We start from the raw sequence: 17,087 nt of genomic DNA on the forward strand, positions 1-17,087 counted from the left end.
CACAACGTTTTCACTGAACTACACTGTAAAAGTTTCCTATGGTGTCACATAAAATGTGATGATTATTATTATTACTTATTAATATCAATAATATTGTCCTCATTACCTTTTCAATCAAGCCCTTTTAATCATCTTTTCAAAACTGTTGTTAATTAAGTTTAAGATGCGTGATCACACCACAGGAGATTATGTGTTGCATTAAGGGTGAAGTATCATATTTTACACTTTATATATTCATAACACATTTGCTTTTAATTCAATCTTTTGAATTAATCTTAATTAATTTTAATCATTGTAATTATTTGCATTTAAAAAGGAGTTAAACAAACCTTATTTATTTATTTATTTATTTGAGAAACCTGCTTCTTAATTACACAATATAATGGAAACGGACCGGATGGAACTACCTCCCATCCCGAGTCAGGCACTTTTAATTTGAAAATCGTGAGCGGAAGCCGGAGTGTCTCTGTGTGACTTTACAGAAAAAAACCCCTAAAACTCTAAATGCGGAAGTTTGACTGAAGTTAGTTGAGCAACAGAAACAAAGCGACGAGTTGCTGCGCAGCTGGAAACTTTATTTTCCCGGAGAGCTGGAAAAAAGTGAGCGGTGAGTTTGTCTCTGAAACGTTCTTCATTTTTAAATCTTTATCACTGGAAACTGACTGAGTTTAGCAGATTGTAGGCCACCGTGAGGAGTTCATGTCAGGGCGGAGGAAACGTCACGCGCCAGACTGCCTTTAGAAATACGTCGATTAACGAGTTAACGTCGCTTCTATAAAAAAAAAAAAAAGCGTCATTTTATGCGGGAAAGTCGGAGTAAAATATTTTCATATGTAATAAAACATCCGGTCTTCTCTTCGGCATGAACCTCACGCACACAGAAGCTTTGGTTTGAATAAAGCTCCACCTTTTTAATAGTTTCCTCCCGCGGGATTCCCCTCAAACATTTTCCACCACAACAGCAGCCAGTGACCGAGGACAGCGGTTTGAGAACCCGGTTACAGATGAGACGTCGCTCTAATGGACCGGCCACATTTCATTAACCATGTACCGACTCCGCCGGGACACACATGCGCTCAGGTTCAGGCCTCGAGTCATGTTCCTCGCGGTGACTGTATTTGTATTTAAGCCAGGGATTATTATAATGCTTAAACTTCTGAACGAGGTTTGGTTTTGAGATTGCACTAGGTGACTAAAGGCCTTGTAGCTCCATCTGGTGCAATATGGAGTCGCTATCAGTCAGTTGTAATAAGTCATAAATTAGGCAACACCTGTCCTTGACATTTACCTGCGCAGTTTCACTTTCACTCTCAGGGAATATGTTCCTGAACGTCACACAGACAGAAACACTGAACTTTACAGTGAAGATGTGATTAACAGCAGCACAGGTGTGTGTCCGCGTGAAAACACAATGTTTTTGATTAAACTGCAGGTAATGTTGTTATTTGGAGTTTTTATGAGGAAACTGAACCTTCTGTAGGATGCATATTAATAAAAAGAGACACTGACACAGTTCTGCTCCTTCTGGGTTAAAGTTTGTGGTCGTGGTCGATGTTTCTGTTGAATAAACATAATTTCTGTCTCTGACGTGTTAGTTTCCGCTGAAGCTTCATGTGAATCCAGACATGTTTGTTCTGTAAACATGTAGGGACAGTGGCATCATGGGATGTACCAGTGTTGTAACAAAGGTCCGGGTTTGTGTCAGCATCATGTTTTAAGGACACAGTGATGAAGCGTGTTTGTAAAGAGACTTCGGTGTTTTCTGGATGTTTGTTGAATCAGCTTCTCTTACACCTCAGATGCTCACACACAAAGTTTCATCAGGTTATTACTTTCACTAATATAAAATCATTATAAAGACCGGTAAATGATCAGACTCCTGAGGCCTGTGAACACATGATGAGATGCCTCAGTCTTTAAAACTCATTTTTCTAATCAGTCGTTAATTATTCACTAATTAATTCATTAATGTCACTAACGAGTCTGTGTCGTTGTCTTTTGTTAACGATTAATCAATCACATGAAAATGAATCACCAGCTGTTCTGAACATCATATTTCTTCTCAGCTCCACCTCTCAAACTGTGATGGATGTTGTTCCTGCAGTTTAAAGACCAAAGAATGAATTCATAGATTCATCAGGAAAATAATCATCGGATTAATTGATAATGAAAGCAGCTGTAGTGTAAAGGCTGAGCAGAGTGTTGTGAAGCAGCTCGGGCTGTAGATGCTGAGGTATGTGGCGTTAGTGTGTGATATGTACGGTGTCCCTGTGCTGTCAAAACAAACACTCAACACTAATCAACTTATGAAAGTACGACCGCAGCTCGTTATCGTCCGTCTCCTCGTTAAGTTTAACATCAAAGTGTTGTTAAGAATTAACAGCGTGATTCTAAACAGAGTCTGATCAACAACAAAACAACAAGTGACAATAAATAAATATGTGGAGGATGATTTACCACCATGACTGAGGCTGTGAGCTGGACAGAGTGTCTCCCTCAGGACGAACACACGGTGATGAAGACGCCGTGTGGAGGACGTCTCTGCTCTGAGGAAGAACTAAAAGGATGTGTCTGTCTAACGTCTGATAACAGCCTGATTTTACAACATGTCCTCTGAAGTCTCTCTCTCTCTTGTTTCTCAGCTCCATCATGACCTCTGAAGTTTACTCCACGACGACGGCTCCGAACCCCAAATCCTCATTGTGCCTGGTTCCATCAGAACATCTGGACAAACCCCGCTTCCTGGTCAAAGTTAGTGAAGTGGTGAGTTCAAGGAAACTGTGTTATTTCTGGAACCTGAGCTGCTGACATCATGTCTGTCCTGGACATCAGCAGGTTGACAACAAAACAACAACAGTCACCTTTTAGCAGAGTTTGAGTCTCTTTGTGGTTGTTTGTCTCTTTGTGGTTGTTTCTTTGTGGTTGTTTGTCTGTTTGTGGTTGTTTGACTCTTTGCGGTTGTTTGACTCTTTGCGGTTGTTTGACTCTTTGTGGTTGTTTGTCTCTTTGTGGTTGTTTGTCTCTTTGTGGTTGTTTGACTCTTTGCGGTTGTTTGACTCTTTGCGGTTGTTTGACTCTTTGTGGTTGTTTGTCTCTTTGTGGTTGTTTGTCTCTTTGTGGTTGTTTGTCTCTTTGTGGTTGTTTGACTCTTTGCGGTTGTTTGTCTCTTTGTGGTTGTTTGACTCTTTGTGGTTGTTTGACTCTTTGTGGTTGTTTGACTCTTTGCGGTTGTTTGACTCTTTGTGGTTGTTTGTCTCTTTGTGGTTGTTTGACTCTTTGTGGTTGTTTGACTCTTTGTGGTTGTTTGACTCTTTGTGGTTGTTTGTCTCTTTGCAGTTTAATCTTGTAGTTGTTGTTGAGTCTCTCTGTTGTGTCTTTCTAGTCATTGTGTATCGTTTAAACTCTCAGATCAGAAACATTTACATTAATTGATCAGTGATGTCACTCGTTAGCTGGGTGTGGTGTTACCTAGGTTTTGGTGGACCCTGTAGGAACCTGGTCTCAGCTGATCTGGATCTGAGCTCGGTAGAAACGATGCGTTTCTGTTTGCTGCTGCCGTCTGAGCTGTCGATGTATTTGGGAGTTGATGCCATGGTTTCTATGTCACCATGACGACCACAGAGTGGACAAAGATGCAGTTTAGCGGTTACACACCTGTTCAGCTGCAGACTCGTGTGTGCGGCGTCCTCAGGTGTTGTCGGTCAGGTGACGTCACGTCTGTGCTGGAGATGTCGTGTTTCCATCGTGATGTCTGAAGAAACTTCTTCATATTTAATACAAACATTCACTCAAGGTTGAACTGATTAGAATGGTGTGGTCAAAGGTCAAAGGTCACTCTGACCTCACAAAACACTCAATAATTCATTCACTAACTAAGACACATTCTGTCTAACAGAATGAAATGAAGTGATGACATTTTTTATCCAAAAGGTGAAAGGTCAACATCAGTGTTACATCATAATGTTCTGCAGAAACACTGGTCATTGTTCAGCCTTTTCTCAGACTCGGAGACTGAGATCATGTTTCCTGACACTCGCTGGTCGATGAGGAAACGACACAAGGAGCTGATTCTAGTGTTTTCAGGGATTTCATCAGATCAACATCTGGAGCTCGTTAAGCTCAGAGTTCTGGATCAAGTAGTTTGTCAGTTTGTTCCAGCTGTTATTTCACAACAATCAATATCAATCAATAATCAGTGTTTCGGCTGCTGCTCAGCTCAGTTTCAGGGTGTCAACAGTACTTAATGAGTTTCGTTAGTGGATTCAGGATCGTCACAGCTGTATCTGGACCAACTGGTCTGAGACCAGAACTTCACCGGTTCTGAAGAGTCTGAACTCATTCAGTCAGATCCGAAGTAAAGAACGGACCTGTTGTTCCAGTAGACACTGTTATTCACATAAACACGGACACATGGACACACACACACAGACAGACACATAGACAGACACACAGAAAGACACACAGACTCAGTGAACTGAACTGAACATCTCTTGACATTTCCTTTTTAGAAAAACTGAATTAAAATATAACTGACTGATTTATGGACGATGAGAAAAGTCTCTTTACAGCTGTAAACGACCTCACACACACCAGCTGTGTAATATTCCTCATCTGCTGCTATGTTTGCTGATTTGTACGCATTACTTTATTATCTACACATAATATTATAAATTATTTATCTTTTTTAATTTTTAGTATTTATTGTTGACATTCAGCTTGAAGTTTCATTTTTGCTCCATCCACTTTGTTGCTGTAACACTGTATATCTCCACACTGGGACCAATAAGGGACAATCTAATCTCATCGTAATATCAGGAGTAGTATCAGTAGCAGTAGGAGTAGTAAAAGTAGTAGTAGTAATAGTAGTAGTATCAGTAGCAGTAGCAGTAGTAAAAGTAGTAGTATCAGTAGCAGTAGTAATAGTAATAGTATCAGTAGTAGTAGTAGCAGTAGCAGTAGTTGTAGAAACAGCTGCTCACTGTAGTCTTTATCACAAACAGGAGGACACAGCATTTGTAGGGAACTATTTTCATCGGCGGATTAATCCACATTTGGTGCTGTAGTGAGAGTTTGGAGCAGCAGGAGTGTGTGAATGTGTGTGTGACCTCTGTGTGACTGGACCTTCCTCTTGCAGCAGCCTGCAGGAAGCAGCAGACTGGAAGTGAAAGTGTTGCAGGTCTGACCGTTGGGCAGTAGAGCTGTCGTTAGCAGATCTGAGCCGCTGTCGCAACTCTGAGCTGAGGCGCCGCCGGCTGCATCCGGCCCCGGGCCCCCAGCACGCCACTACCATCTCAGAGTGTTTGACAAAAAGAGGATCTACACATGGATCACATCTCTAGCCTCGTTCATCTCATCAGTGAAACATTAGATCCAACAGACTCACAGCAGGAAGAAGACCAGTGATTAAAGCTCCTGACAGCTGTGATGTTAATTAGTTTATGGGTCGTTAGTAACTCTGATCCACAAAGATCATAATCTGATCTGAGACCAGCAGAGACCCAGATCAATGAAAGTCTTAGGACTCATCTGGAAACGGAGCCTTTAATGATTATTGTGTCTCACCTGAGGACAAGCTCCTCAGGTGAGACACTCAGACTTCCTGCTGCAGGTCACTGCTGCTTTGTACAGCTGCTGTGTCCGCACGACAGTTCCTGGTCATCAGCTTCATGTGTGTCACTGCCACCGCTGCCATGTTCAGACACAGAGCTCAGCAGCTTGTTGGATTAAAATCTGTTCTTGTTGTAACAACGTTCTGTACATGCAGTGTGGTAGAAAGCTAATCTGAGCTTCCTGCAGGGCTTTCACAATAAAGGATTCCAGTGTCTTCACCCTAAAGTGCTTTTATTGTGAAACAGGGACAGGAAGTGTGTTGGTGAGATAACAGTGAGGTGAAGGCGGACGTCCAGTAGCTGATGCTGTTTAAATGACTGCGGCTGCTCAGGTGTGAAGTTCAGGTTCACTCTGGATGGTGGTTTAGTTTCAGGGGTGGGGTCACGTCTGTGTTAGATAACCACAGACACACGTTCAGCCTCCGTCTCTGCTCCGTCCTGACGGTGATCCAGATCCGGGTCTTGTGTGTGTCCTCTGGTTGTTGGTCTGATCTCGAACTTGTTTCTTGAGAAGCAGCAGAAACAGAAAGAAACTGTTTAGTTGAATGTGGTTGAACTTCTGCTTTAAAAAGAGAAACATCCCAATAAAAGTTTTTTGTCACAGAGCAGCAGCTGCTGGTGACGGAGGATCAGTCTGAACCATCGAGTTCCCACAGCTCAGCGTAAAGCAGCGCTCAGCACTTTGTACAGTGTCGTCATTAAACTGCACTGCAGGGTCCATACACTGGAAATGATCCCAGTCTGACATATACGGTGGCCCAGACAGGTCAACACAAGTACAAAAGCCACTTTTGTCCAGTTGCATTATGGGACATGTAAGACCCATGGTTTCTGGACTGTCCACCTGTTTTTAATCTAACGTGTGACTGGAGGTTTAAACCACTGCAGAGGTTTTCAACCTCGTCTCTGTAACTGTCGACCTGCTGAGAGAGAGAACTCTTCTTCTTCTTGTCCTCCTCCTCCTCCTCCTCTTCCTCCTCTGAAGTTTCTTTTTAGTGTTTTAAACACTGAGCGTGTCGTTTCAGTCGAGCTGCTGTAGAAGTGAAATGATGAATGTAAAATCAATGTGTAGATTGATTGTTAAAAGATGATCATGAGCCGAGGTCCTCCTCTAAGGAATCAAACCCTGAGCCGTGGCAGCGATGATTCCTTGCTCCACAGCCCTGCCCCCACAGGGGAGAGACTGAGCTGACGTCAGGTCTGATTTTAACTCTGTGGTTCAGGGTTGGTCTCAGACTGTTTATAACCCGACCTCCAGCCGGCCACAGTGTTCCTCCAATAAACCCAATGGATTGATGGGAACTGGGTCTGGGCTGGTTCACCAAACTCATGTTCTCCGTCCGACACACGAGCTGCAGAAGTCTGTATTTATAGATCAATCATACATGAACTGACTCTTCAGAGGGTTTCAGCCGCTTTTATGATGCGTTCACCGTCTGGTTCATTGTCATTTAAAAAGAGAGAGAGTCTCTGTGGCACTCTGTTTTTGACAGCTGTTGGCAAACATCTGGATTTAAAGCTGACACAGAAAAACGAAATAAGAAGTAGGCTGGACCGGCTCAGAAGAAGACTGCGCCACTATGGAGTTTTCATGTTTAAAACCTTCATACGGAAACATCAGGTGAACGGCATGATGGGAACATTCATCAGACTGCCCTGAGCTGAGGCGAGAGATGAAACGATTCAAAATAAAAGTATAAACACAAGAACATGACACATCCTCCACAATGATCAGTATCGTGAAGTTCTTTTAACGATAACTGATGAAATAAAATGTCTGTGAGTAAAAGTGTTCCCGCGCTACATTTTAAAAGGGGAGGGGTCATAATATAATGATGATGATGATAATAACAATACATAATAAAACTATTGAATCAAAGAGCATCTTCAGGTCACCAGGTGAATCAGGTCACAGGTGAGAACAGCTCCGAAATCAACCAGTTCACTCCAGTCAGGCTCTTTACAGCCTGTGATCACACCTGATAATATTCACTCAGTGATCAGTTTATTAGGAACGTTAACTGATGCAGTCTCATACAGTCCTGTTTGTATTAAAACAGTTTCACAGATGTTGATCATTGTGGAGGATGTGTGTTAGGAGCTGTGTGACAGTAAATATAAATGGATAAATAAATAAAAAACTAAATAAATAATAGAAACACCTGGAGTCATGGTGAGTGACCTAATACAGCAGTAGTTATTTGTTGGTATATCGGTTCCAAATATCAGTTATCAATAATCGGTATCAGCCCTAAAAACCATCTCGGTCGTTCCCTGGAAACGTCCTCTGTTACTCTGTTACTTACTCTGTTATATCATCAGATTGTTATTATTTCTCTGCATTAATGTAAACAGCATTTACTGATGTAGCTGGAGCCCAAACTGACACTTTATTAACGAAATATTGACGAGGAAAATGCTGATTAACTGTGAAACTGACTCTTCACTTGGAAAGTGGATCGTAACATTAAACCCTGCGGGGTCGGAGTGGTTCGTCCCAAAGCGGCGTCTCTGCAGCAGGACGGAGCTGACGGCCTCCTCCTTCCACTTCCTGTGGACTCACTGTGGTTCACACACGCCCAGGATGCCCACATTGTGTGTGTGTGTGTGTGTGTTTGTGTGTGTTTGTGTGTGTGTTGGTGTTTTGGGAAGCAGCCGCCGCCCTCCCGCCCACACACACACACACACACAGAGAGAGAGAGAGAGGTCGAGCGGTTCTACCACAAGTTACTTCTCTTCACTTAAACAGAGTCAGCAGCTTTTTTTTTCTTATGTTTTAATGTGTCAGTCACTGTTGTTCTGCAGCAGCAACACATTTTATTATTATTATTATTATTATTAATGTTATTGTTATTATTGTTGTTAAATCCTTTATTTTTTAATCTTACATTTCTCCAGAGGAGAGGATTTGTAGCTTTTTCTTTCTCGTGTGATTTTAAACTGTTTTCTGGCCGATCGATTATCTGATAGAAGAATCAGCTGATCAGTGATTATTAGTGGCAGCTGTGTGATCAATATGAAGATAAACGACCGATGATGACGGAGTGTCTCCTCTTCTTCTGTGACATCATCAGAGTCAGAGCGAGCTGCTGTAACCTCCTGTTCTCTCTCTCCGTCAGCTGCTCTCCTTCGTGGCCTTCATCCTGGAGGAGGTGGTCAACAGCTGCGTCAGCTGCTCCGCCCTCTACTTCTTTGAGTTTGTCAGCTGCACGGCCTTCCTCTTCACCCTGCTGCTCCTCATCCTCCTCTCCACCAGCCTGCACAACAGGGTGGGCATCACCTGCTGGTCCAACCTGGTAAGGTCCTGCTTTAGTACAGACTACACTTTCTCTCAGTTTCACAGACATTTACATGCGACAGCACAGCAGGTGAATGTCGTTTGTTTTCTTATGTGGTGGTTGTTCTGTTGTGGATTCAGATCATTGGAGCTTGAAGTCTCTTTGTCTGAGTGAGTTTAAGCTCGAAAACTGAGCCTCTCCAAACCTCTCCGTGTGTGTGTGCGTGTGTGCGTGATGAACCTGCTGATCTGAGCTGATCAGTCGTTGATATTCCAGTGCCTTTGTCTTCCACCTGGTTGATGTTGTTCACTCAGTGGTTCCTCAGCAGCAGCTGGTGAACATGTGTCAGAGTCTGAGAGCAGAGAGAAGACGGAGCTGAACTGAGCTGCATTAAACACCGAGGTGACGGAGCAGGAGCCTGAGACTTGTTGTTCATCAAACAGCTGTTTCTCACTCCTCGCCAGATGTTGTTGTGATAGTTTTGTTGTTGAACTGAAAATAGGACAGAGAAGAAGAGTCGGCTGTCTTCACGTTGTCCAGGTGTTTGACTGTGTGGACGGAGCGGTCTGCTAAAACCTCCTAGAGACTCTGTGGGCGCTCAGTGTGGTTATATCCTGTCAGTTAGTCCTGTTGTCATAGAAACCGTGTCACACCGACCTGCTGTGTGCCAGATGTAACGCTGGTATGTAATACTGGATCTCAGAGGAAGTTCAAGTCCACGTCCCAGCAGCTACAGATCTGTCCGACTCTGACCGGGCCCAGTGAGTTCGGAATCACCCAAAGTTCATAGCGTTGTGACTTAACAAACTTGCATGAAAGGGGCTAACGCTAACGTTAGCATTAGAAGAAAGCAGACAGTATAAACAGTCACTCTGATTCAGAGCCAGAACTGTGGCGTTATCCATCCTGTGATCACATGATGAGGAATATTAAATATCCAAACTGGATCAGATCTGATCAGCAGGGGGGACGTTGGGATCGGGCCTGGGTCTCTAATGTGACGCTGCAGCAGCTAAACAGGAAGTTACTGACACATGAACACTGATAAAGAAGCACCACGGTATTTAGTCAATTACTGCAGGTTTATTGGAGGTGCAATAGTGACACCATTAAAAATCTTTTAATGTAAACATCATAACGAAGCTGGAGCTGTGAGGGCCCCCGGTAAGTGAGGGCCCCAGTCAGTTGCCTTATTGATGCAGTCACTTCTGATCAGACCACTGACCTGCAGCAGTTGGGTGTCACATGAAGGTTCAGTGGCGGTCTGAACCCTGGTGGTTCAACATGTCCTCCAGCTGGTAGCTGACCCCCCCACCGTATGAGAACGTTCTTGTCCCGTGGCTTTAACACTCCTCCCACTCTGAGTGTCTGTCCAGCTGCACTCAATGAGGGTGTGAGCGAGTGGGTGGATTTTATGGCGGCACATCTCTCAGACGAGGCGAGGACTTCCACGTTCCAGAGTGTCCGCCATGACAGCTCCACTTCACCCTCATCTGAGCCCCTGAGTGGAAAACCTCCTTCTCCACGATGGGCTGCCCACAAGTCTGACACATCCTGAACAACTCCATCAGGTTGTGGTTGTAAACGATGGTGCAGTCTTTGTCGGGGTCCTCGTCGGACTCATCGGACTCGTCGCACTCTGGCTCTGAGTGGAAGCTGCTGTCGTCCAGTGGGTCGACCGACACCACGATGCAGAAGCTGTCCTCTGAGGCGGCGGCTGGAGGCGACTGTGACGAGCCGGCCGCTGCTCCACAGGTCGGCTGAGGAGAGATCAACAGAGAACAGACACTTTGATGAACCAGGGTCACATCTGTCACCTCTGGAGAGGGAAACTCAACTTCCTGCTTCTGTTCCAGAGATAAAAACATTAATAACTGAACAATCAGCCGAGGAGCAGACGTCCTCAACACGGAGTCATGTGACTCTGTGTGGTTGAAATCACATGAAGATCGATTGATGTAACTCTGAAGTCCGTCCCCTCTGTCCTACGGTTATCACAGACACTTGAACTAACCACTTGACTGTCAGCCATGATGTGTTGATGATGTGTTTGTTAAAGATCACTAAAAAAACATAAATATTTAATGATGACATTAGATTGTTAAGAAAATTGTAATTAATGAACAATCAGCTGATTAATCAGTAATGAAAACAACAGTTAGCTGCAGCCCTCTCCTCTTATTGAAACAGACTCGGTCCGTTCATCAGAAGCAGGTTTTATTAATGAAGCGGGTGGATCTGGGTCCGGGGCCCCTGTCTGAGGTTCCCCGGGGTCCGGCCCTGTGTTCAGTCAGCAAGTCACGTTTATTATTAAAATTACATTATAGATATATATTATTTTGATTAAAAACGTTACCGTGACACAAACGGAAGGATAAAGACACCGGGACCTGACGGACTGAAACATTTACCCGGGTTCTGCTTCTCTTTGGAGCCGGGGGAGATGGGTCTGCTCCGCCGGGCTCCCCCTGCCCTCTCCCGGGGAACACTGACGGCACGGCGCCGCTCTTCAGCATCGGCTTGGGCGTGACGTTGAGTATTTTCGCCCGGAAATCCTCCTCGTAGTCCTCGGGGGTGAAGTGCAGGCTGCACACCCGGACCCCGCTGTACTTGGACACAGGTGTGTTCTCGTCGTACCTGGGGTTCCGGATCGCCGTCAGCCATGTTCTGCAGCGCTGCGGGTCTCTGGTCGGTAACCCGTGAAACACGACGCCCATGGACTTGGCCTCATCGTAGCCTTTACACCCGGGAACACAGCACCTCCACGGCATAGTGTCTGTCCGACGGTCGGTGAAACGCCACAGCAGCGACCGTTAATTCACGACCGTGGCGGTTAGACGGTTTAATGTTGACACCACAGAGCACGGAAGTAGAAGTTCTTCTTCTACTACACTATTTTAGGTAAACAACGACATGGCGCATCACCGCCGCCAAGTGGTAGCAACCGGTAACTGCAGAGATAGATAGATAGATAGATAGATAGATAGATAGATAGATAGATAGATAGATAGATAGATAGATAGATAGATAGATAGATAAAACCTTAATGCAGAAGGATTTATTGGATTACTCTGACTTCCTGTTAGCTATGTACCTACATAAATAAAAATAAGAAAATTTATTTCTTTTGGTGCTGTAACAAAACAATTTCCAGCTGTTTTCTGTAATGAAAGATAAATCTTGATTTTAAATAAATAACAATAATAATTATACATTTTATTTATAGGCACCTTTCAAGACACTCAAGGACAACACGCAATGAAAGATAAAATGCAATTGCTAGACACAAAATACAAAAATACACAATCAATTAAAATAAATATAAGAAGAGGTCTGAGAGTACGAGCAGAATTTAAGACTCTGACTACCATTAATAACACAGCTGAGCCAACGCGTTGTAGGACTTAAAATATTTCTCTGCTGTCCACTATGTTTGTTGATCATCAGTCTTTTTTTCTTTGTTGATGCCTGTCGTGTGTTGGAGACGCAGAGGAGACTGAACTGGGAACATGAGGAACATGTGTGGACCAGTTATCATCTCTACTGATGTTACACACAGAGAGTGGTTCAGAGTTTCTCATGTGAATCTCAGAGAGAAGGAAACTAATCCTGTTTCCCTGGATGTGAACGTTTCCTCTGAGGTGTGACGGGTTGTTTCCACTCAGCGAACACGAGTCAGTCCTCAGTTGCTGATCTTCTTCTTCTTCTCTTCTGCAGGACTTCATCTACACCTGCGCCATCGCCCTGTTCTTTGGCATCTCCTCCGTCGCTTTTGCTGCACAAAACAGCGGCACAGACCTGGAGAAGAGTGCTGTGGTAAGGTCCTCTTCCTTTCCTCTCCTAACTTTCCTTCTTGGCCTCCTCCTTTCCTCCTCTACCTGCTTATTTCCTTCCTTATGTCCTCCTTTTTTCTTAACTCCTTTTTCCCCTCCATTTTCCTTCTCTACCTTAACCTCTTTCTTTCCCACCCCGTTCTTTCCCTTCCTACCTCTTGTTTCCTTCTCTGCCACCTCTTTTCTTTCTGTACGTCCTTGTCCTGTCCTTCCTCATCTTTTTTCCTTCCTTACAACCTTTTTCTTTCCTTATACCTCATCATTTCCTCCTCTGACTCCTTTCTTTACCTTCTTACCTCATCCTTTCCTTTCTTGCCTCCTCCTTTCCTTCACTGCCTCCTCCTTTCCTTTCCTACTTGAGAATCTCTACATTGAAGTCACCTTCCCGACCTTTTTTTTTTAATCCTCCTCCAGGCGTTTGGTTTCCTGGCAATGGCGGCGTTTATCATTGACATCGTCTTGTTTATTAAGACCTGCGGGTTTCCACTGAAGAAAGGCGGGAAGCAGGAGTCCAGTAACGGCGGCCCCGCAGCAATGGTGGCTCAACCTGAGGCGGAGAAACTCAACCCGCCGGCCAATGTGACATCATAAGTCTGTTTCTCCGTTCACTTGTGTGCACCGTGCTCAGAGGTCAGAGGTTATTTTATGCACTATTCCTTTAACGTGATGACAGGAGGCGGAGCTTCAGCGGCAGGTGGCTGACCTGATGTCCATTTTTTAAGTCATTTAAATCCTGTTTTATATTGTCGTTCACCACAATCTGCCTATAATGAATCAATCAGAGTCACTCAGCGTGGCTTTTTAACACCAGCAGGTGCGTTGATGTAAAAATACTGAGGCGGGAACGATCCAGATGTTTTTCGTGTTTTTTTAAAGATTTAAAATGAGGTTTTTAAGGAAGAACAGACACTAAAACCATCGAACCACTAAACCATCTGTAGATTGAAATGTTACAGTGAGTTAGAGCTGGACACATGGACCTGTCTTTACTGTTCTCTACTCTGTTTTTTTAAAATCATGAATTTACTTACACATTTTGTATAAATTGACAATGAAAATCAAATCAATACTTTGTCATAAATCTCCCAAAATAATCGACCGATGAAATTAAGACGAGCAGTTTCTCGTGGTGGTCAGGTGGTTCAGGTCATCGGAGGTCAAAGGATGAATCAAGGTGACAAAGGATCAGTGGCATTAGTAAGAAAAGACACATTTTTGTCCTACAAAATAATTTCTAAAAAATTTTTCTCTACATTTTTTCTTTTCCTCCTGAGACACAAAATATTTCAGATGTAACAATCAGAAGAAAAAATCTAAAAAGTTTAAACTCGGATGTTCCCCAAACAACAGCAGCACGTCTTTATCAGCACAGATTAGTGTTGCTTGTTTTTTTTTTTTGTTGAAGAAAGTGAACGGTCGAAACAAGCGGTTCTATTTCAGATGGTTTGGTCTTTTCCTGAAGGTGTGATGGTTTGGAGTGTCCAGCAGAGGGAGCTGTGTGATGCTCCTCATCTTCACTCACTGTTGAGTCATAGATCCAGACAGAGTCATCTGAAACAGGAAGATAATCATGCATCATGTTTGTTTTCAAGCTTAATTAATTAACCAGACTGACCATCGTTTGTCTTTCATCCGACCTTCATCCATTGAACCCGATGAGGAATGTTTTGACTAATGAATCTGAATTAAAGCAGCAGTGAGTGACGCTGAGCACAGGAGGTTTTCTCTGTCACATGATCCTGCTGTTCTCTGACCAACCTGTACGGGATCAGACAAACGTCCCACAGGTGGCAGAAAACTGCAGTTTGTAAATGTCAATAAAGCTCAAACTGATTGAAACAAACAGGCGGGACCTGGACAGGTGAGATCTGCAGCACATGGTCATAATAAGAGTTTTAATGAGCAGCTGCAGGTCGCGCTTCCACGTCTTCGTCTTTCTGTCGACATGTGCTGCAGATCCTCGTCCACACGTGATCAGTCAGTTCAGTCACGGATGAGTCAGAACATCTGGAGCACAGCAGCTGTATTAGTGGAGCGAGTTTCTTCCTTCAGACCCCAAACGCACCGAACAGTTTCCCATGATCCTCCACCAAATGCACCATGAAGTGACGCCTCCTGATCAGTCCCTCAGTGTCCTACCTGAACGTCCACCTGTCTCTCTCCCTGACCTCTGACCTCCCTGTGGAACAATCACTTTGTCATTCCATCACTTTAAAGGAAAAAAATCCCCCAACAACACTTTGTTTTTCTTCCTGTGGTGAAATGGCGGCGAGGTGGCGTCCAGCTCTTCATGTGTCTGCTCTGCCTCGTCTTCATTTCTAAAAGGTTCTGTGTGTGTTTTTTAAATATTGTTTTATATTCAACTTTTACGATTGTGAAGAGAACACTTTAATTATTTTTTTCTTCGGGTTTTTTCGACTTCAATGGTTCACATCCTTTAGTTCTTCACCACACTGCTTCCTGTTCAACCAATTTAATGCTCATCTTCATCACTTTAATTTTTAAGATGAATGTTTATGAAGGAAATGATGCTGTTTTGTCAGATATAATTATTCATCATATGATATCATATCTTACTGTCACTGTCTGCAATGATTGTTGCTGGTTGATCACTGACTCAGAAGAAAGAGTTCAGGATAGAAAAAGAAAAGATTCGTCTGAATTGGTGTGTTTGTGACGTCCTGAGAGAAGCTGCCAGCTGCAGGAGGGAGAGAGTTTTTATGGATTTTTTTTTGTTGAATAAAGACAAAACAAAACTTTATTGACAATGAATTAGCTGCCATTTGTGCCTCTTTGTGGTTGTTGGTAGTTGTAGTTGTTTTTTGTGTCTTTGTGCTTCTCTGTCATTGTTTTCCTCCCAGACGTGGGTTTAGGGATCAAAACAACATCATGCTTAGGTGAAATATTCCTTTAATATTTTTAATTGTCAGTTAAAACTCTAATCAACCTCCACACACACACACACACACACACACACAGACACACACACACACACACACACACACACACACACACACACACACACAGGCTTTAGTCACAATGATGCTGTTTAAAAGATGATTTTTGTTCTTATTTTAACATTTATGCCCAGAAAATAAAGCGGACTGCAAGTTCAAACCAAACACAACACAGTTCCACCTGTTCCTGTTGCACGTGTCATGTTTCTAGATGTTTAAAGATTTTCTACATTCCTTTGTTTAGTCGAATCATTTCTTCTTTCTCTGTTTTTTCATTGTGTTCAATTTCCAGAATTTCATGAGACAAAGATGAAATTTTGACGTCAAAACTAACAAGTTTCTACTGATGATGATGATGCTGTTGTGAGAAATTAAATCTGATAATTAAAAACTAACACATCCATATATGGCCAAGCAAAAGCCATGAGATGAATCATGTAACTGACATAATTATGAGAAGTCAAGTCATGATTTGAACATATGAGTAATTGACATTTGTTTTGTTGATGTCTGGCGGGAAACTGGTTCAGACCAGAGACAGGAATCTGCCTTCGACTCGTTTTTACATTTGACATTTATAAAAGTGAAAACATGACAGTTGTAAAATGTCTAATGAATCACTGAAAATAATATTTAATTATTCATATCTGTCTGATAATCCAGAAATCTGTTTTATATCAACATGATTCATGTTCACTCTCTTCTGTAACAAAGACTGTATGAAGGTGCAGTGAGGCTCACTCTGTCTATGATCAGTGAATATTCTGTCATGTAATAAATACATTTTCAAGAAATAAATCTGCTCTGTTTTTTAATTAATTGTTGAATAACTTTATTTTTGAGATATGAGACAACAGCAGGAGACTTGAGTCTGCAGGAAAAGGACAGTTCACTGTGAGGATCTAGAAACTACTGGTAAATTTGAAATGACGTCATTAGAAGTGCAGCTTAATGCATTGTTTTATTGTGGGGGGTTGCACATGCGCACTAGGGATAATCCTGGGATCTTTTTTCGCTTTCTTTATTGTACACAATTTCATAAATGTATATCAAACATCGTGGGATCTTTGACGGGCAACTAGCAAGCTGCCCGTGTCTCAGCGTATTACACGCATGCGCAGACGTATGTGTGCGTGTAAACTAAACTTCCGTATTAGGGTTAAGACGCAGCAGTAGGTAAACGAGCTAATGACGCTGATTTATCGTCTCTGTGTGAGATCTGCTGTAAATTAGAGACAGAATATTGTTACAGGAGTGGAGCAGCTGCTTTCGGGAACAGATCGGTACGTATGTTGTGTGCGTAGAGAGAGAGAGAGAGAGAGAGAGCAGTGATGTTTGAGACCTCAGCAGAGTTAGCTAGCCAGTTAGCATTTAGCAGTGTAGCTCACCGTGTCAGGTAATGGTAAATAT

General features: G+C 43.1%; 2 protein-coding genes across 2 annotated transcripts; one reads left to right on the plus strand and one right to left on the minus strand.

Moving 5' to 3' along the window:
* The first annotated feature begins 470 nt into the window (after positions 1-470).
* On the plus strand, positions 471-16,475 carry cmtm6 (CKLF-like MARVEL transmembrane domain containing 6). Its single transcript, XM_056380788.1, has 5 exons — positions 471-607; positions 2,643-2,763; positions 8,729-8,905; positions 12,605-12,703; positions 13,135-16,475. The coding sequence occupies exons 2-5, from the start codon at positions 2,650-2,652 to the stop codon at positions 13,309-13,311; spliced, it is 567 nt and encodes a 188-aa protein (XP_056236763.1). The 5' UTR covers positions 471-607; positions 2,643-2,649; the 3' UTR covers positions 13,312-16,475.
* LOC130172226 (uncharacterized) lies at positions 9,951-11,851 on the minus strand. Its single transcript, XM_056380787.1, has 2 exons — positions 11,299-11,851; positions 9,951-10,647 (listed from the first exon to the last, which is right to left on the minus strand). The coding sequence occupies exons 1-2, from the start codon at positions 11,656-11,658 to the stop codon at positions 10,300-10,302; spliced, it is 708 nt and encodes a 235-aa protein (XP_056236762.1). The 5' UTR covers positions 11,659-11,851; the 3' UTR covers positions 9,951-10,299.
* Positions 16,476-17,087: the final 612 nt, after the last annotated feature.

The sequence above is a fragment of the Seriola aureovittata genome, chromosome 7 (genome assembly GCF_021018895.1).
Source record: "Seriola aureovittata isolate HTS-2021-v1 ecotype China chromosome 7, ASM2101889v1, whole genome shotgun sequence".
In the NCBI taxonomy this organism is placed as follows: Eukaryota; Metazoa; Chordata; class Actinopteri; order Carangiformes; family Carangidae; genus Seriola; species Seriola aureovittata.